This window comes from Schistosoma mansoni, chromosome 2, assembly GCF_000237925.1.
Source record: "Schistosoma mansoni strain Puerto Rico chromosome 2, complete genome".
In the NCBI taxonomy this organism is placed as follows: domain Eukaryota; kingdom Metazoa; phylum Platyhelminthes; class Trematoda; order Strigeidida; family Schistosomatidae; genus Schistosoma; species Schistosoma mansoni.
The window spans coordinates 14,336,747-14,353,169 of NC_031496.1; the positions used below are offsets into that span (position 1 = coordinate 14,336,747).

General features: G+C 35.0%; 1 protein-coding gene across 1 annotated transcript; it reads right to left on the bottom strand.

Moving 5' to 3' along the window:
* Positions 1 to 6,396: 6,396 nt before the first annotated feature.
* Positions 6,397 to 12,199, bottom strand: Smp_049140 (hypothetical protein; the record flags this gene model as incomplete). Its single annotated transcript, XM_018795784.1, has 5 exons — positions 6,397 to 6,885; positions 7,235 to 7,813; positions 11,521 to 11,662; positions 11,697 to 11,968; positions 12,005 to 12,199. The coding sequence occupies 5 exons, from the start codon at positions 12,197 to 12,199 to the stop codon at positions 6,553 to 6,555; spliced, it is 1,521 nt and encodes a 506-aa protein (XP_018650062.1). The 3' UTR covers positions 6,397 to 6,552.
* Positions 12,200 to 16,423: the final 4,224 nt, after the last annotated feature.

The window sequence follows — 16,423 nt, forward strand, 5'->3', positions numbered from 1 at the left end:
TGATAACAAATGAATTCATATATATAAGAAGAGTGAAAACTAATTTGATCATATCATTCTCATATATATATGAATATGTATATTGAATATTTTAAATTACCTGTTCATAAATGATTTTTTGTATTTTTGTTTTAAACAAACATTATAATTATTATCGTTATATGTTATCAATAAACTTTTGTTAATATTTGATCAAGAAATAATTTGAAAAAAAAGGAATGAGTTAATTTGTTTAATTTTTTTGTATTTTTTTTAATGATATTATTGAAATAAAATCGATTTTAATGAAAAACACTCATCTATTCATAAGAAGGATGATCATAATTATCAAAGGGAAAAAAAACAAAATTGAACAATGATTATAAGTAGACTTAAAATAATGTCTTAGATACAAAAAATTGTTGTTTTTGTTTTCATCACAATATTATCCATAATATGTAAATCTTAATTTTTATACAGAATTAAATAATGAATAAATGAATGAATCTAGACATAAAAATTTTTTTCAATCAAGAGTATTCGTTTTAATTTATTATTAACCAATTATATATATTTATATAATGTCAAGACATTTTCAAAAAGTTAATATAGATAATCAATTCTAAAGTTGATTTTTACAATCAATGATAGATGATCAATCAATATATGAATGAATAAAATGTTTGTAACATTTCAGTTGCTGATAGGATTGTATTTTTTTGTATATTAAATATGGTATTTACATTTTAGGTATTCTTAATAAATATTATTTTCATAGTTGAAAGCGTGAGTCAATTGAAGCTAGACCAACATGGAAAAGCTGGAAGCACTGGACGGCCGTTTCGTCCTATTGTGAGACTCCTCAGCAGTAAGCATCCACGACCTCGCCTCGCGAGATTCGAACCCAAGACCTACCAGTCTCGCGCCAGAGCACCTAACCGATAGATCACTGAGCCGGCATCCGATGGTGTTAATTTCTAACTTCAACCAATCCACGAAGTTGAGCAACCATTCACTAATGTCTTCAGTGAGTTGATATCTTCCAACAGACATGGTTGAACTCCACTGGTCACTGCTTCTCACTAGAACTCCAGGAAATATCTCCAGGTTTTCCATGGTGGTCTAGCTTCAATTGACTCACGCTTTCAACTATGAAAATACTAAATCTCCACAAAAAAACCCTTCTGATAAATATTATTTGTTCACAAGTAATACAATGTATGAATGTTAAAGTAGGAAACATAATTAAGCCTCCACTACTTTAATTCGTTAGACAGATGTTCACACTGTTTGCTTCATTTAAAGACAAGAAAACACAAGATTTAAGATAGATTTGATAGCATAAAGAAATCACATATGGTTCAAATAAAAGTCAAAAAATGTGTTTTAAAATATCAATATTTATGTTATACTATGCTTGATAAGTCCAGGGACTAGTTCCAAATGAATTATGTATCCTGGAGGTGGGATAGTAGATGAAAAGAATATATCCCATCTTTAACCATGATATAAGAATCAGAGTACTTTAAAGTTAAATAACTTGGTTTACTTATGACTATTTATTGATCATACTGCGTAATTTGAAATAAACATTCCAATTTTTCTTACATTAACTAGCTATGAAAAAATTGTTTTAGCTTGGTGAAGATACATATGTTCTCGTTAATAATTTATATTCTCAGGGGGATGCACACATGATATTGACACTAATTTATCCCAAATCACCAAGAGTCCCTTGGACATATGATTGTGGATGAATTTAATGAAATACAACGTTAATTGAATTATGCCAAATTTTTTGATTAGTTTTGTCATTATTATTGAGTATTTTTTATAGTTCACACCACGAACAGACCTTAGATGTCTAATTAAGGTCAGTTTGAGATGTATATTGTAAAACAAAATCATCAGTCTTTACAAATGCATAACACTAATAACTATCAAGTAAATTAAGGTACTCTGGTATTTAAAATATGAAAATCGCCATTGTGTAGAATAGAGTAACACATGTGACGAGGCAATATATCGCTTTGAATTATACTTTTATGATATTTGATCTCTTTCGGTAGTTGAAACAATCTTTGACTGGACACAGTGATTTCAAAACGTTTTAGCAAATTACTATGCTATATTGGCTACGTTTGTTGTATCCAATGTACCCACTAGCGATCCCCAAATTGGTCCAAAACGTACTCTAGTAGATATGAATGGACCATTACTCCAATAAGAAATTAAACGTTGATAGACATGACAATATTCTATTGTAATTAAAATTAAGCGTCCATTAATGTATACAACAATTATCATTTAGTTCAAACATTTGATAACTATGAAACTACTTCTGTTGCAAGTACGATGATATAAAATTATCACAGAAGAGACATAAATTAAATATATTACCCTGAAGAAACTTATTTAGAACAATATTAAACGTTTTACAGCTAAAATGTAACCAATTTTAAAATCTTAGCTATTTTGTTTTAATGTTCCACAAATCAGTTTAATCACAGTTTACATATCAAAATGCTTTCATTTATCTAGAAATACATCAAACTAAAAAAGAGCTATGAATGGCTATTTATTTGTAGTTTAAGACATCTCAACAGTACATGTCTTCTACTTTCATGCGATATAAAACATAGGAAATATAGGTTTCGTCATTTCCACTTCCTGACTATCAGCATTATTTGGTTGATCTATGAATAAGAAATAGTTTATCACTCTTTTAAACGATGGCTCATTTAACAAAAGCTAACAGATCGAATAACTGTAATTATTGTCTTCGTTTTAAATTTCAAGATTGAAGTATACAACAGAATTAATGAACAAATCCAAACTTATTTTTCTTTATTATCAGACTGGGTTTTTGTCGAGATTTAGTATTTCATAGTTGAAAGCGTGAGTCAATTGAAGCTAGACCAACATGGAAAACCTGGAAGCACTGGACGGCCGTTTCGTCCTATTGTGAGACTCCTCAGCAGTAAGCATCCACGACCTCGCCTCGCGAGATTCGAACCCAAGACCTACCAGTCTCGCGCCAGAGCACCTAACCGATAGATCACTGAGCCGGCATCCGATGGTGTTAATTTCTAACTTCAACCAATCCATGAAGTTGAGCAACCGTTCACCAATTGTCTTCATTGATTTCCTATCTCACAACAGACGTGGTTTGAACTCCACTGGTCACTGCTTCTCACTAGAACTCCTGGACTTACCTCTCGAAGTCAGTCTTTCTTTAGTAAAGTATGTTTGCAAAATGATGAATAAAAAATTGTGTTCAATCAGTGTATGATGTAAAGTGAATTACAAATATGATATAGTATACCGATTATTAAACTATTCACTACAATATTTCACTGTACAATCAGACAATATTGATTAGAAATAATTCTGAAAATCAAGTAACATAAGTATTAAGAAGTGGCAGGCATATAGTTTTTCTTGGTTTCCAATTATTCTGTAACTGAAATCAAACAGTGAGGATAACTACTTCAGTGAGTTTAAAGAGACTTAATAATCAACTAAATAACTTAGCGAATAGTTTTCTTCAAACGATTGTCGTTTGAGTAAAACAGTGTGTTAAGTGAGTAATCGATTGATTTCTTAAAACTCACATCATATTTTATATTTGATTAACTGTTATTATTAATTTTAGTCCATCATCTTCAGTTTTGATTATGGACTAGGTAAATTTATACCGAAGTGAATTTAGCAGTCTGACAATTACGTTCAAAGATGTTCAACACAGTGACTACTAATGAACAATCTAAACATGATACTATGAGAGCTGAGAACAAAATTTAAACTGTCACAGTTAAAGTAATGAATGGTATTAAAGATACATCCTTCTCTGAGTATGCAACATTGGTCCAACTGTTATCACTGTGATAGAGCATTTAATTTCTGAATAAAGCAGTGATTCGGGAGGATTTTTGTCCTATTGCAGTACGATGGAAGTAAATGAAAAGTGTAGTTCACTAATTGGAATTATTTCTACTTACCATGTTGTTCTATAAGTCATCTCTTTCTTAGTTTGGCAAAAGCATTTCTATACGAGTTTGTTACAGCCATCTCTTAGTGTTCACGAAGATTCTATATATAAGCTTAAACAATAGTAATATTGGTTCTTGTCAAAAGGATCTTCATTTTAAGATACTGAAAGTAACTCATTGGGTCATTGGAGAATTAGAGACAACCCAGAGCAAGCTTTTCATTTTTGACGACCCATTAACTTGAAATTGCTTCATCCGTGTGAGGCTTCATTTCCTCTTCATTGAATTCCATAAGTTCGTCATTGACATGCACATTACTAATAAAATCAGTCCTTTTAGCTAAATATTTCTCTTAATTCTTCAGACTATAATCTGACCATGTATAAATTAGAAATGGTTTTATTTACTTTTGAACGATTCCGGATTTCATGTATTTTTGATCAAATGAATTGCAATTAATTCGGCCGTTTAGTTCAGTTGTTTATCTACTACCCAAATGTCCTGGTATGACCGAAGATATGCAGGGCTGGATTTCTTATTGGAAATGCTTTTATACGGCCACAAGTTTATAGTTTATGTCACGGAAGTCCTACTCACGGCGTTCACGCAGTTAGTCTACTATTTACGAATGTCAAACGATCAAAAGCAAAACTTCGGAATTTGAAAGGGATTAGTGGATACGGATGGTCTGGCTTGAGAAACTGGGAAAGTTTGATTCCAAACCGATGGTACACACTGGCTCGAAGACCCCGAGGGAAGGAACAGCGCATGGACCTATTTTATGTCACCCCCTACCACAGGACAGCATCACATGACGTCGTCTCTAGGACGAAAGCTAGGGAGTGGGCCCCCAAGAAACCACCTTCCTTGCTCTAGACACCTAGGATGTGTCGCAGCCTCCACACAAATAATGCGATGTCGTATGGCATATACAATCACGAGAGCCCGGTTGTGCTGGCTTTTTATGCGAATGAAATAATATGAGTCGCTACCCTAACAACCACAGATTATGGGGAAGACAAAACAAAATAGATATATTTTACTATACCAAGTTTATTTTTCATGTTGCGTTCAAAAAAAATACTCATTGTACTGAAGTGCTACTTTACAGGATCTATAATGTAGTGATTCCCTAAAAAAACACAAACAATGTAACATCTAAATCTAGTGTGATTACTGATTTATTTTAATCACAATGAACATTTTTTGCAATTGTTCAAGCTGTCTAATACCATTGAAGCTCAGCAATTTGTTAGACCACGTGAGGAAACATACTGAATTGCAGTTTTCCTTGGAAACTTGCATGGCTTCAAGTATGCTTGTGGCTGTAACGCTAGATCGATCGTAGATCAGATAAAAGCAATCAACATGTTGCTTCTATTAACCAATTACTAAGTTGTTCGGGAATATTAAGCTTTATTGGAATGAATAAAAAAAGCAAAGCGAATATTTCGGAGACCATAAATCACTGTTGCACCTATATCTTCCATAAGAAATATGTACAGATTTCCGTCGGTTTTACTGAGGACAAGATTTCGTCACCGGAATCAAAAATATTGTGATGCTATCCGATATTAGACATAATTCATATCTAAGGATTCACTTTATTCCACGTTCTAGATAAATTAATTGGCATGTACAGCGATTCAAATTTATTCTATGTAATGATATTTTGAATAAACGTGGTCCTTGAATTTCTTCACAATACTTACTTCAGACTCGGTAGAGGAAATCTGCTATATCTGACGAATTACTTAAACATGATAACTCGCCCCATCTATATTCAACTCAATTCACCCACGTGTCCACGACCATCACCTGACTGTTAGAGTATGTTTCGAACATATATTGGGGTTTCCTTTCTGTCGCTGTCAAGCAACGCTTAGTTATTTTAACATCCGTTTATTACAAACCGTTCATTCTATTAACATACTTATACTACTACATGACCACTTGACTGATTTGTTAAATTACCTTCTGGCTGATTTCGACTGAGACGTGATTGGTTGGATAGCTAATGTAATGAATGAATACGCAACACATATAACTGGTGGTTATGCCTACCACATAATGACTAGAACGAAACCAAATTTTTATAATGGACCAGGTTCCATAATTCACCTACTAGAACGCCAGAAATGTAGTCAAGAAACTACTTCTAAACCCATACTTCTCAAAGATTTATGCTATTACTTTGAAAATTTGCAATCTAAAGCTATAAGCCGATAGCAAATACGTTCAAAATACAGAGACTTGTGAGTTATATTACATAACCAATTACTCGTAGTGATTGTTACATATTTAGTATCAATTGTAAATTCCTGATTCAGACTACGAAAATTGTATTTGACATATTAAGCAGAAAAACTTTGGATATTACAGAAACGACCCAGATCGATACGATAAAGAACCGAAATAATCATGTCTAAATATACATTTTGGCTTATTATATTTTTCCCTTACTTCAACTTAGAAATAAATGCTAGCGAGAGCATATGATAAATAAGTATCGAGAAGAGAGAGTACAACAGGGACAGAAAAAAGGTGATCTATGATATAGAAAGTCATGTCGTATATTGATTCATGAAGCACTAGAAACAATAGGAGAAACAATTTGAATGAAACCATATTTTCCAGTTGTCCACCATTCTTTTGTTTCGTTTTGAAGCTCGATAAAACGATCATGATCCACACCTACACCTACATCTGATTTCGCAACTCGAAGAGCTACAACCATTGGCCCACATGAGCAATCGGTGATTGGGTCGCCAAGTTTTGGATCTCTTAACTTTTTTGAACACGTACAGCTTGGTGATCTACCAATCTGTACTCGATGGAAGGCATTGATCTTATCGTCTAGGTTATCAGGTTTCCACTGACGATCACCTACAAGCTTGCGGTAATTAAGATCACCCTTTGAAGAAAATAAAACAAAATGGGAGCAATATTAAGAATTCTGTCATTACCTAGCACTAATAGAAAGCATTATAATAAACAAGAATAATAGCTGGAAATAAACAGAATCATACACTTACAACCTGAAAAAATATTCATATTAAGCATCGTACTAACTATGATCTGTTAGAGGAAGCCTTATTAATTATTGCATACATTGAGTGGGTAGGTAAAACTGTGAAGATAGATATGTTACAACGCTTCGTCCCCATAGTTCAAAGTATTTTATCTTTGCTTACTTCTAATGTATTAATATATATTACTTGAAAAAAAGTTAGATAATAACCACTTTGGTCAAATATAACTACCTTGAATATTATTAAATCACAATCTCTTGATAAATTCTGGTAAAGTGAAGCATCAACTGCTTCGATTTCGTCATATGTGCAGGAAGTAGTCCAAAAGTACGAAGTCTTAAAGCGAAAACTGCTATCTTGAATCCGTCTTCGCCAGACTTTAGACCACTTTGAAACCGATTGGGTATATTGATCATTGTTAGCACCCTCCAACTCCAAAATATTCATATTTAGTAGCCAATTAAAATCTTTGCCGGTGACATCTGACACAAACCATGGGATGCTCTTACCATGAAATGATACATATTCAGCAATTTGACTTGTAAGGAAATACTCTGCAAGACATAGATCTGCAACTAGTTCGGGACCTGAATTATCAAGTATAATAGCTACACGAAGTTTATGATTAGAACCCCTTGAATTCATATTATCTGAAAAGCTTTTACAGAACCTATGCAGCGCATCACCATCATTTACAACTAACTGCTTCTCAACACGCTTGATAAAGTCTGAAATTTGGTCGAATTCAATTTGTTGAAAGTCGCCATCAGGATGAAGTGACAAATCGAATTCGTTGGCCCATAAAGAAGCCTAGAAATGTAACAACACATACAATTTATTTATTTATTCGAAAACATAAATATTGGTATAAGGGGCACCAGATATATATGCGCTACATATACATATATAATACTTGGTGATAGATTATCGACTTTATGTTGAATGAAGAATAAACATAACAGATGTATGGAAATAGAGAGATATTTGTGCTTTTACTGATAGAATCTGACCACAAAATGTGCATGACCATTGCATAGTTTGTTGGATAACAGTGATTCCTTTAAGTGAACGACAATCTATGTGTTATAAGGGCAGGATTCTTGTTATAACAGTCCTTTTACTTTTTACACGTATGTGGAACGTTAATTTATTTTAGACGAATGTCTACACTAGATTCCCTCCCAGTGTCTATTCTACAGGACTTTGACACAACTCAGATCAAGAACACGTGATTAGCCTGACTAGAATGTTAATACATTTCCGCACCCAAATCAGACACAATTCAACAACAGGGAACAATTAATCAATAATAATAAATAATAAGGATATGGGAATATATAACACCTGCCACAGTATCTACATGTTTGACTAAGCAAAACAACGAATCATTATCATTCTCTCCCACACACCACTATGAAAAGCAATAGCAGATAATTTGAACATCCGAAAGCTTCCAGAAGTCATTTATTCACAGAGTAACGACCGATTGGCTTTGGTAAACAGACAACAAGCAGGAAGAGGAAAACAGCCTACATATAACACTTCAACGAGTAAGAATCGGACTTAACGCCCAAATCTATAGATCATTAGATACTCGGGAACCTGCAAAACTTATATATTTTGATCCCTTATTTATTGAATGAAAACTCCTCATGTTTATTTTTCACTGAATATTTTATGTATAAGCAAGTTAGCTTACTTATTCTGCTGGATGTCTGTGTTTCCTTTTGATATTAGTTTATTCCCGGGTTTGGTTTGATAATTCAGTCTAGTGAGCAGTTTTCATTGGGTTACACAGTATCATTGCACGTTACTTACTGATCCTCACCCTAATATCCCAAATATATGATCTATAAAAACAAACAACTACATGCAAAACTGTCACTCAGTGGGTTGTTCATTTTAGTACCTTGTAACACAACAACCAGTGTCTAAGAAAGTAATCATAATAATTTGTCACCTAACAAACACCAATGCAACTAAGAACGGTATTCAACAATGACACTAATTTAGTATGCATATCTTCACTAAAAAGAGCGTTAAAACTCACCCACATATAGTCTTAAACACTCAAATACTTCAAATAACTTGCAAAGACCTATCTTGTTAGTTGTTCTGTAGTAAAGTGGTACACTGAATCAATAATCAAGTGAACAAATTTAGACGTCGCTTAATTTGAAATCGAAACCCCTAATTGTAGATTCATCCCACTGAATCAGTCAACATAAACATTACGACTAGAATACAAGTTTATAACTATTCTTTTAAAAAGAATGGACATTTTTGCAAGCAACTTAGCAATCACCTGAGGATTTGACTGAGTAACTTCGAAGCGTTGCTCCCGTAACCTTAATCCATCAAGTGATATTGACGCTAGGTATAGAGTTTGAAAGATGGTCAATCGGTTACACACCTTGCCAAATGGAAGTAGTTGAAACATGTGTTAGATATGTCCAGATGCAGCCTACTTTGAGTTATACATTAACTGTATTCATCGTTATTAAAATTTGCTTTATATGCTTAGTTTTTCACCTTACTACTGGTATTATCGTGCTCAACTCTACTTTCGGTCTTGTTAATACCTTTCACTATGTTTTTAGGATTGAAAATGTGAACAAACACGAATACGTTGTTTTATACTTTTATCTCTCTAGACTACGATATGAACAGCAGTATTCAGCTTTTCTGATTGGCTTACAGAGGACAACTTAGATATAGTATACCGAGTACGATTAAGTAGGATGTCTACACCTTCAATAAGTTTTACAGTTTCCGGAAAGGTCAAATAGCCGATAAGTTCTTCATTTTAATGTGACGATGTATTTTGCAGGTGTTATTTTATTAATACAACATTTATCAGTATTATTTTAGCGTTGAACATCAGTCAAAAGCGTTTTCCTATTCCTGGAAAACAAATGAGGTTGTTGCATAACGCATGATTTTCCCACTCAAGTTGGGAATGAAAGTCAATAGAATGTCAAGTTGTGACGATTGACATTCCTTCTGTCACTTTTCGAGAGCATATCTATTGCCAAGAAACACTGTATTTATATACCCCGATTGCATAAGAAGTAACTGTACTTTGTAGAGTAGTGGTTAAGTGGTTAATATATTTGACTTTCAGTCGCTAAGTCCTTGGTTAAACCTCTCCTCATGCTACTTCAGTTTGCGAAACCGGTGGGGGAGGGTCACTATTCATCACGCTTGCAGTGTGACTCATACCCAATTATTTCTTAAAAAGGATTAAATCCTTCTCACTATAAGAATGATTTAAAATAAATATTCGGACCTACTGGTCGTATAATTCGTATGGTAATTGCAAAAAAGATATTTGCACGAAGGACTTACCGGATACTTACAGGCATACTATGGACGACCCATATGATAAATAATGAATAGACGAACTGAATTTTGTGTTGTCACAGAATAACAGCCCCAAAATTAGATGGACAATTTTGATTTTAGTGATGACTTATTCGTACCTATTCACAAGTAATAATATTTTCCCACTAGAATTTCGTAACCTAAGAAGTTAGGTAGATAATGCGCTACGATCCGTCGTTTTTGATCACTTGAATATAGACTTTCTTGACGCCAGTTATCACTGCATACAGCTGATAGAAAATAATTTATGCCATAACACGACCTCAGTGGGTTAAATTTAGTAATTAATTCGGCTGTTGTTGGATCTAATTTAAACTTCGTAGCCCAAGTGCATAAGAACTCTCCAAGAAACTACACAAAGTATGGTTCACTAAAGAATTGGCAGCAACACTAATCATAAGGATAGCATTCCCAGTTTATCGCTACTTACTAAATGTACCAATGATGGCGACAAGTCACTAATATAATCGAAGCCTTGAGACGGTCTGTAATATCGTAATGATGGTGACTGAATGTGATAAGAGTACTGACTTGAGGACAGCAAGTGACTGGAATGATCTGTTCGGAGTGAATATAGATTGAACTAGCAGCAGAATCCAGAGTGTTTGATCATATTTGGGACTCGTTAGTTGGATGTGTCTGAATCTCAGAATTGATATCCACTCCCAGAACTGAATCAAAAACATTTTAATATAAACCCTCGGCGCATTAAGTACTAAAGAACCTAGATAGCTATTTACCTGTGAAGGGTATGAATTTAAATGGATTTGAAACGCTCTTCTTGGATTCCCCTGCCAGCTACATTTTACCGATTCCATACAAAATTGTGACAAAATGACTATATTAAGGCAATTCGTACAGAACATACATATGCTAAGAGCGGTCGAAAGCCAGTTGAAATTTCCACAAATAGGTAACTAAAACCATTGCTGATTAAATTAAGATTCATACTAATTGGTTGTGAATCTTCAGTTTCCAAACGTACAATCATATGACATTTACTGAGTTCAGGCTTTCTACACCACAGTAACCCAAATCCGTATAGCCTCATGACTTTTCGGTTTTTTTTTATATATGTAACAACAAAACTCACAGTTGCAGTAGTAAAATATTATACGTTCCATGTTACCCACATTTAAGAAAAAGTTGAATGCCTGTTCAGAAGGTAAATCTGATAGCTTTGTCAGGCAGTGAAGGACAGAATTTATGAACGGTCCAGCGTTTTTGAAGCCATGTTTCTTTTTTAAGAAAAAAGGGTCAAATTCATTTAGACCACTAAGAATTACTCTATACATGATTCCCAACCTACCTTTGTACAACCATATCGATAATACGACGGTAGAGATAGCATTCAGCGAATAGCCACGGAAGATCATACCAGCACGCATGTGAACCTTCAACTTTTGTGTCCTCTGACTGTTCGAGTTTAACTCCTTGCACAGACAGTAAGTGATTCCAGAGTTCCAACTCTGTAGAACCAAGCGGTGAGAACGACAAGAGTGTGAGCGGTTTGTTTGTCATTATGTCATATCTTAAATGACAAATACGTCGCGTTAGCTCCTTTAACTTGTCGGATATATCCTAAGAAAGTATGCGTCAGAACTGATTATAACTGACCTGACGAGCATCGTTACAATATGTTTCACGATTACGGTAGATCGAATCGATAAGCTGAGACAAAATTCTTGGCCACCGCTCCTGAATGGTTTTGAGGGCGAACTCACTAATTTGACAGCATGGAGGAAGAAAGTAGAAACACACCTGTTGTGAAACGTCAGCTTCGGGGGGAACATCCTCAAGGTCACAAGTCATAAATACGGGGTCCTAGTTTAGCGGTTCACGTATAAATAGTTCAAATGGTTCTGTACGAGATGAATGCTTTCGCTTAATGGGCCTCCGTATCTAATAACAGTGGATTACATGTGCCGCCAGCTGTGAATCTACGTTTATTTAACGATAAAAGAGAAAAGCTATTAGTAAATTGTAGAGAGATATTGTCCTTATTCCTTAAGAATATGTCAAGTTTCCTCTTGAAGGACTCCTGGGAAGTCGATTGGACGAGCTCCGCCGGCAGAGAACTCCAGAAATTAGCTATTCTTAAGAAGTGAAAAGTGTACCTACAGTCCATCCTGCTATGCTGTTTTCACTTTCCAGATGTTACCCCTCAGGTTTGTGTTGAGACTGAGCCTGAGTAAGTATTTGAGGGGATGTACAGGAGTGTTTGGGATGCTGTAAGTCATAAGAGTATCACTTTCAAGATGCTCATACTCCAATGAGTAAAGTTTCAATGATTTTAGGGGCTTGTAGAGGTAAACAAATCCCAAAAATCAGTAGCTCTGTAAGTGTTCGACATTGGATGCTGACCATATTAGTTTTGATAGCTCACTTAGCTGAAGGTGCTCGATCATGCATGCGGACCAGATAAAGAGTTGGAACGGCGTGCTCAACGTCTCCTGCAATCACTAGCCACTTAAGATCAGTCACTTCTCGATATGTTGATAATCCATCAAATATATCTTCCAACCTCCTCGCTCCTGACTTTTGATTTCACTGGGTGAGCGCAATTCAATTATAGAAGGCGCTACCGGTAAAGTGTTATCGAACTAAAATACCTGTGGTATCTTCACGCTCTTGAATTTGAGTCCTCGAAATGGATTCATGTCTCGCCACTGGATGCGTCCTAATGTATCTTTATCCTTTTGGAGTGATATAGAACGCACTACGTTTCCATACTCTAGCAAAGTCGAATAAAAATGTTGAAGATTAGTTGAAAAGTTCTACCATCGAACCAGGAAAAATGTCCTTCAACGTAAACTATGCAAGGTTTGCTCGAAAAACATTTTCGTCTCAGTAAGTGTAAGACTTCAGATTGACAGGTGCCAACACACCTAGATCATTTAAAACCTGGGAAACCTCTAGAAAGGAGTTGATATAAGTTTTATTCGCAGTCTTCAGCATGTCTCGAACTACCTTATATTTTGAAGAGTTCACGGTACGTTGGCTGTTATCTGCCAAAATTTGAAGTCAAGTTCTCCTGAGGTGCCCGCTTGTAGAGTTATAGCCTACTACATCATGAGTATCATTATTGTTGGCTTTCTCTCTGTGTTAAACGTTTAATATCTATTTCCCAAGTTATCTCACATTCAGATCTAAGGATTGTGTGGTTAGGATCAATGTCACTACGAGCTTGTTTTATTTGTTCCGAACTTCTCTCCAAAGTTTAACATCGTCAGCGAAATGTAAGTAATCAGAGGGCACTTACTGAGGAAGGTAGTCCGTATAAATTAAAAAAGAAGAGGCCCTAGTATTGAACTTTGGGGACCCCACCAGTACAGCTTGCAGCTTGAGAAAAAGCGAAGTTTGCCCTGACCCTGAAAAGTCTATAATTTAAATACGAAGTGGGCCAATCGATTAATGGTAGCTTGATACCCATTCATTTGAGCTTATTGATAAGCATCTGTGAATGACCCTATCGCAGCCTATTGAGAAGTCAAGATATATGACGTTAGTCTGTGAAATTATGACCTACTTCGGACATTAGTGGTACTTTAATGATAGATTGAATCCTAAAATTGTAGATTTGCCATGATGTGACTGCTTAATGTATTAGATCTTACGTGGAAATCACATCAGTGTCTACACTGACTTCTTGTGTCATGGAAATCAGCAATATGATATTTAACACTTAGGAAGAACACATTTTGGCTGGGTAGAAAGCAATTTATTTAATATGGATAGGTATGGCTTACACAAGAATGACAATGCCTACAGGGCCGAGCTATGTCATGCCGATTAATTCTTGATTGAACGTTTCAGCGTTCACCACTGTTAGTCTTCTCTTAGTGTTATATGTTGAAAGTGAATGTTCTCAGTAATTATATGTTCAGCTTTGAAGACCGTTTGGTTAGGAACCAATACCACTTCACTACTATGTCACCAGAATCAACGTGAAATCGGTTCGATACAGAATCGAGTGAGAGGTTACCAAAAGAATAATAAAAATCTCTCCGGTGTTGATAAGCTGAAAGTAATCAAAAAGGCGGTAGCAGCTGATCTGGGAGTACATATAATCATTTCAAAATGTTTGGTTGCATGCTTTACATGCATAAAATGAAAATTCACATGAAAATTATTCATACATGAAGTAAAGCAGGGTTGGAACTGTGGAGGTCGATTTAGCATAGAGATATTTTGACAAGTCACATTAAGATGCATAGTAATAACCCCGTGTTAATAGCTCAAGTTGTAGGCAGTATAAATAATTTGTGCTAAGAAGCAAAAAAACAACCAGCATTGTAGAAATGTCGATATTGGTATTATTTTTGGTTTAAGTTATAAAGTACTTTAAAATTTATACCGGTACGTTCACATGAGTTGGTTTCCATAGGCATCTGCACTAGTAATCTACGTAAAGGAACAAAAGTTTAAACGCGGAGAGGAAGAATTCCAAATAAGGCTCCAGTTAGTTTGCTTAGTTGAATACGGTTTATTTAGTTGTGGGGAGATATTGTCGACCTCACTGTCATTAAAACGTAATAAGAATTAATAAATTTACTAATACGTACAAATGGTTATCAAAAATTTCAATGCATGAAGAGTGATAATTATGTGAATTTCGGACGGAGGGCTGACTGTAGTTAGTCGAACGTGTGTGCGTTCATGAGAGGCATCTTCTAGACTCAATGTTCTGGCTTGCAATATACTAGTTGTTTATATTTTATACATACTGGTTGATGGTGCATATAAGTCAGCCGCAAATATTAGGTTTGTGATAATACTGAAGTCGATTTGTATGAACTTGAGTGATTAAAAGGTGCTGAGATCAACCAAGCTTATGTGCCATTAATGTAGGTGACATAGTGTTTTAAGATGCTTCTGAGTATACCAATCTATTTAAGATGGTAAAGAGTGAGTGGTCCTCATGTGATTATCAGAGAGAACATGAGCTGTAACCAAGGGGAGCACGACTCACAACTCGTGTCTATGATAATGGTATGAACCTCCATCAGTGTTGAGGTAAGTCCGACAGTCGTGTTTTCGATTTGCAAGAGATTTGCTCGACTGTTTATACTAATGCGTTGCATGCATGGTCGTGTCGCTAAACCTCCAATTAGACTGACAAGGTTTTAGGATGGTTACTGAATGAGTGACTGATTGATAAACATACTGCAATAATATACAATGGATAAAGATAAAGAAAATAACACTATTTAACGAAAATTACAAGTCAGTTTGCTGAACAATTTTGCTAATAATTTTATCAATCGTATTACGTGATTGTCAAGTCATGACAATGCTTTAGAAAGATATCCAGAAACCATTATCAGTAACTGGTTAATGTTAATTGAGGATGTGTTAGTGGTAAATAGGCATTGTTGCTTTAGGTGAGTTTGAAATAGCAAAAGTTTGTAGCACCAATGGATCCAAGCTACCTGATTATGTTACAATTTGCGGTCCGTAAACATTCGTTCGCTTAGCGTTAATTTCAATGTAAGGCTCAATTGCTTATACTTTGAACGCTTGTTTGATCAACAATTACGTGATAGCCCATTTATCATCCTAGCGGAGTACGTTACCTTAGCGAGGTAACTTTATTAGCTTACCTATGTTAAACGTCCTTTTAGACCCAAACACATATAACAATAACAACTATGATAGGTTTATTGGAAAACGTTAAAGGCGGTTCAAATGGTTATTAAATTAAAATGACATGGAGAAGACTTAATGCAACGCATGTACAGGCCAGGTTAACAGGCAAGTTTGTGAAGTATATGAAGTATAAAAAAAGAAACGGCCAAAAATGATTTTAAATTTGAGGCTACATATAGAACGTCGGTTAGGAATATGACGAATTATAAACTTCCCACGAAAAGTTACTGTAGTCAGCCTACTAACATTCAAAAATATGTGGCAGAAGCAATTGGAACTAAGAGATGTCAAGTAACTTTTTGAATCTAATATGCTTCGTCTGTAAACAACACACCTTTTCACAGTAGCATGTTGTAGTATAAAGCTACTAAATATATCTTATGCCAA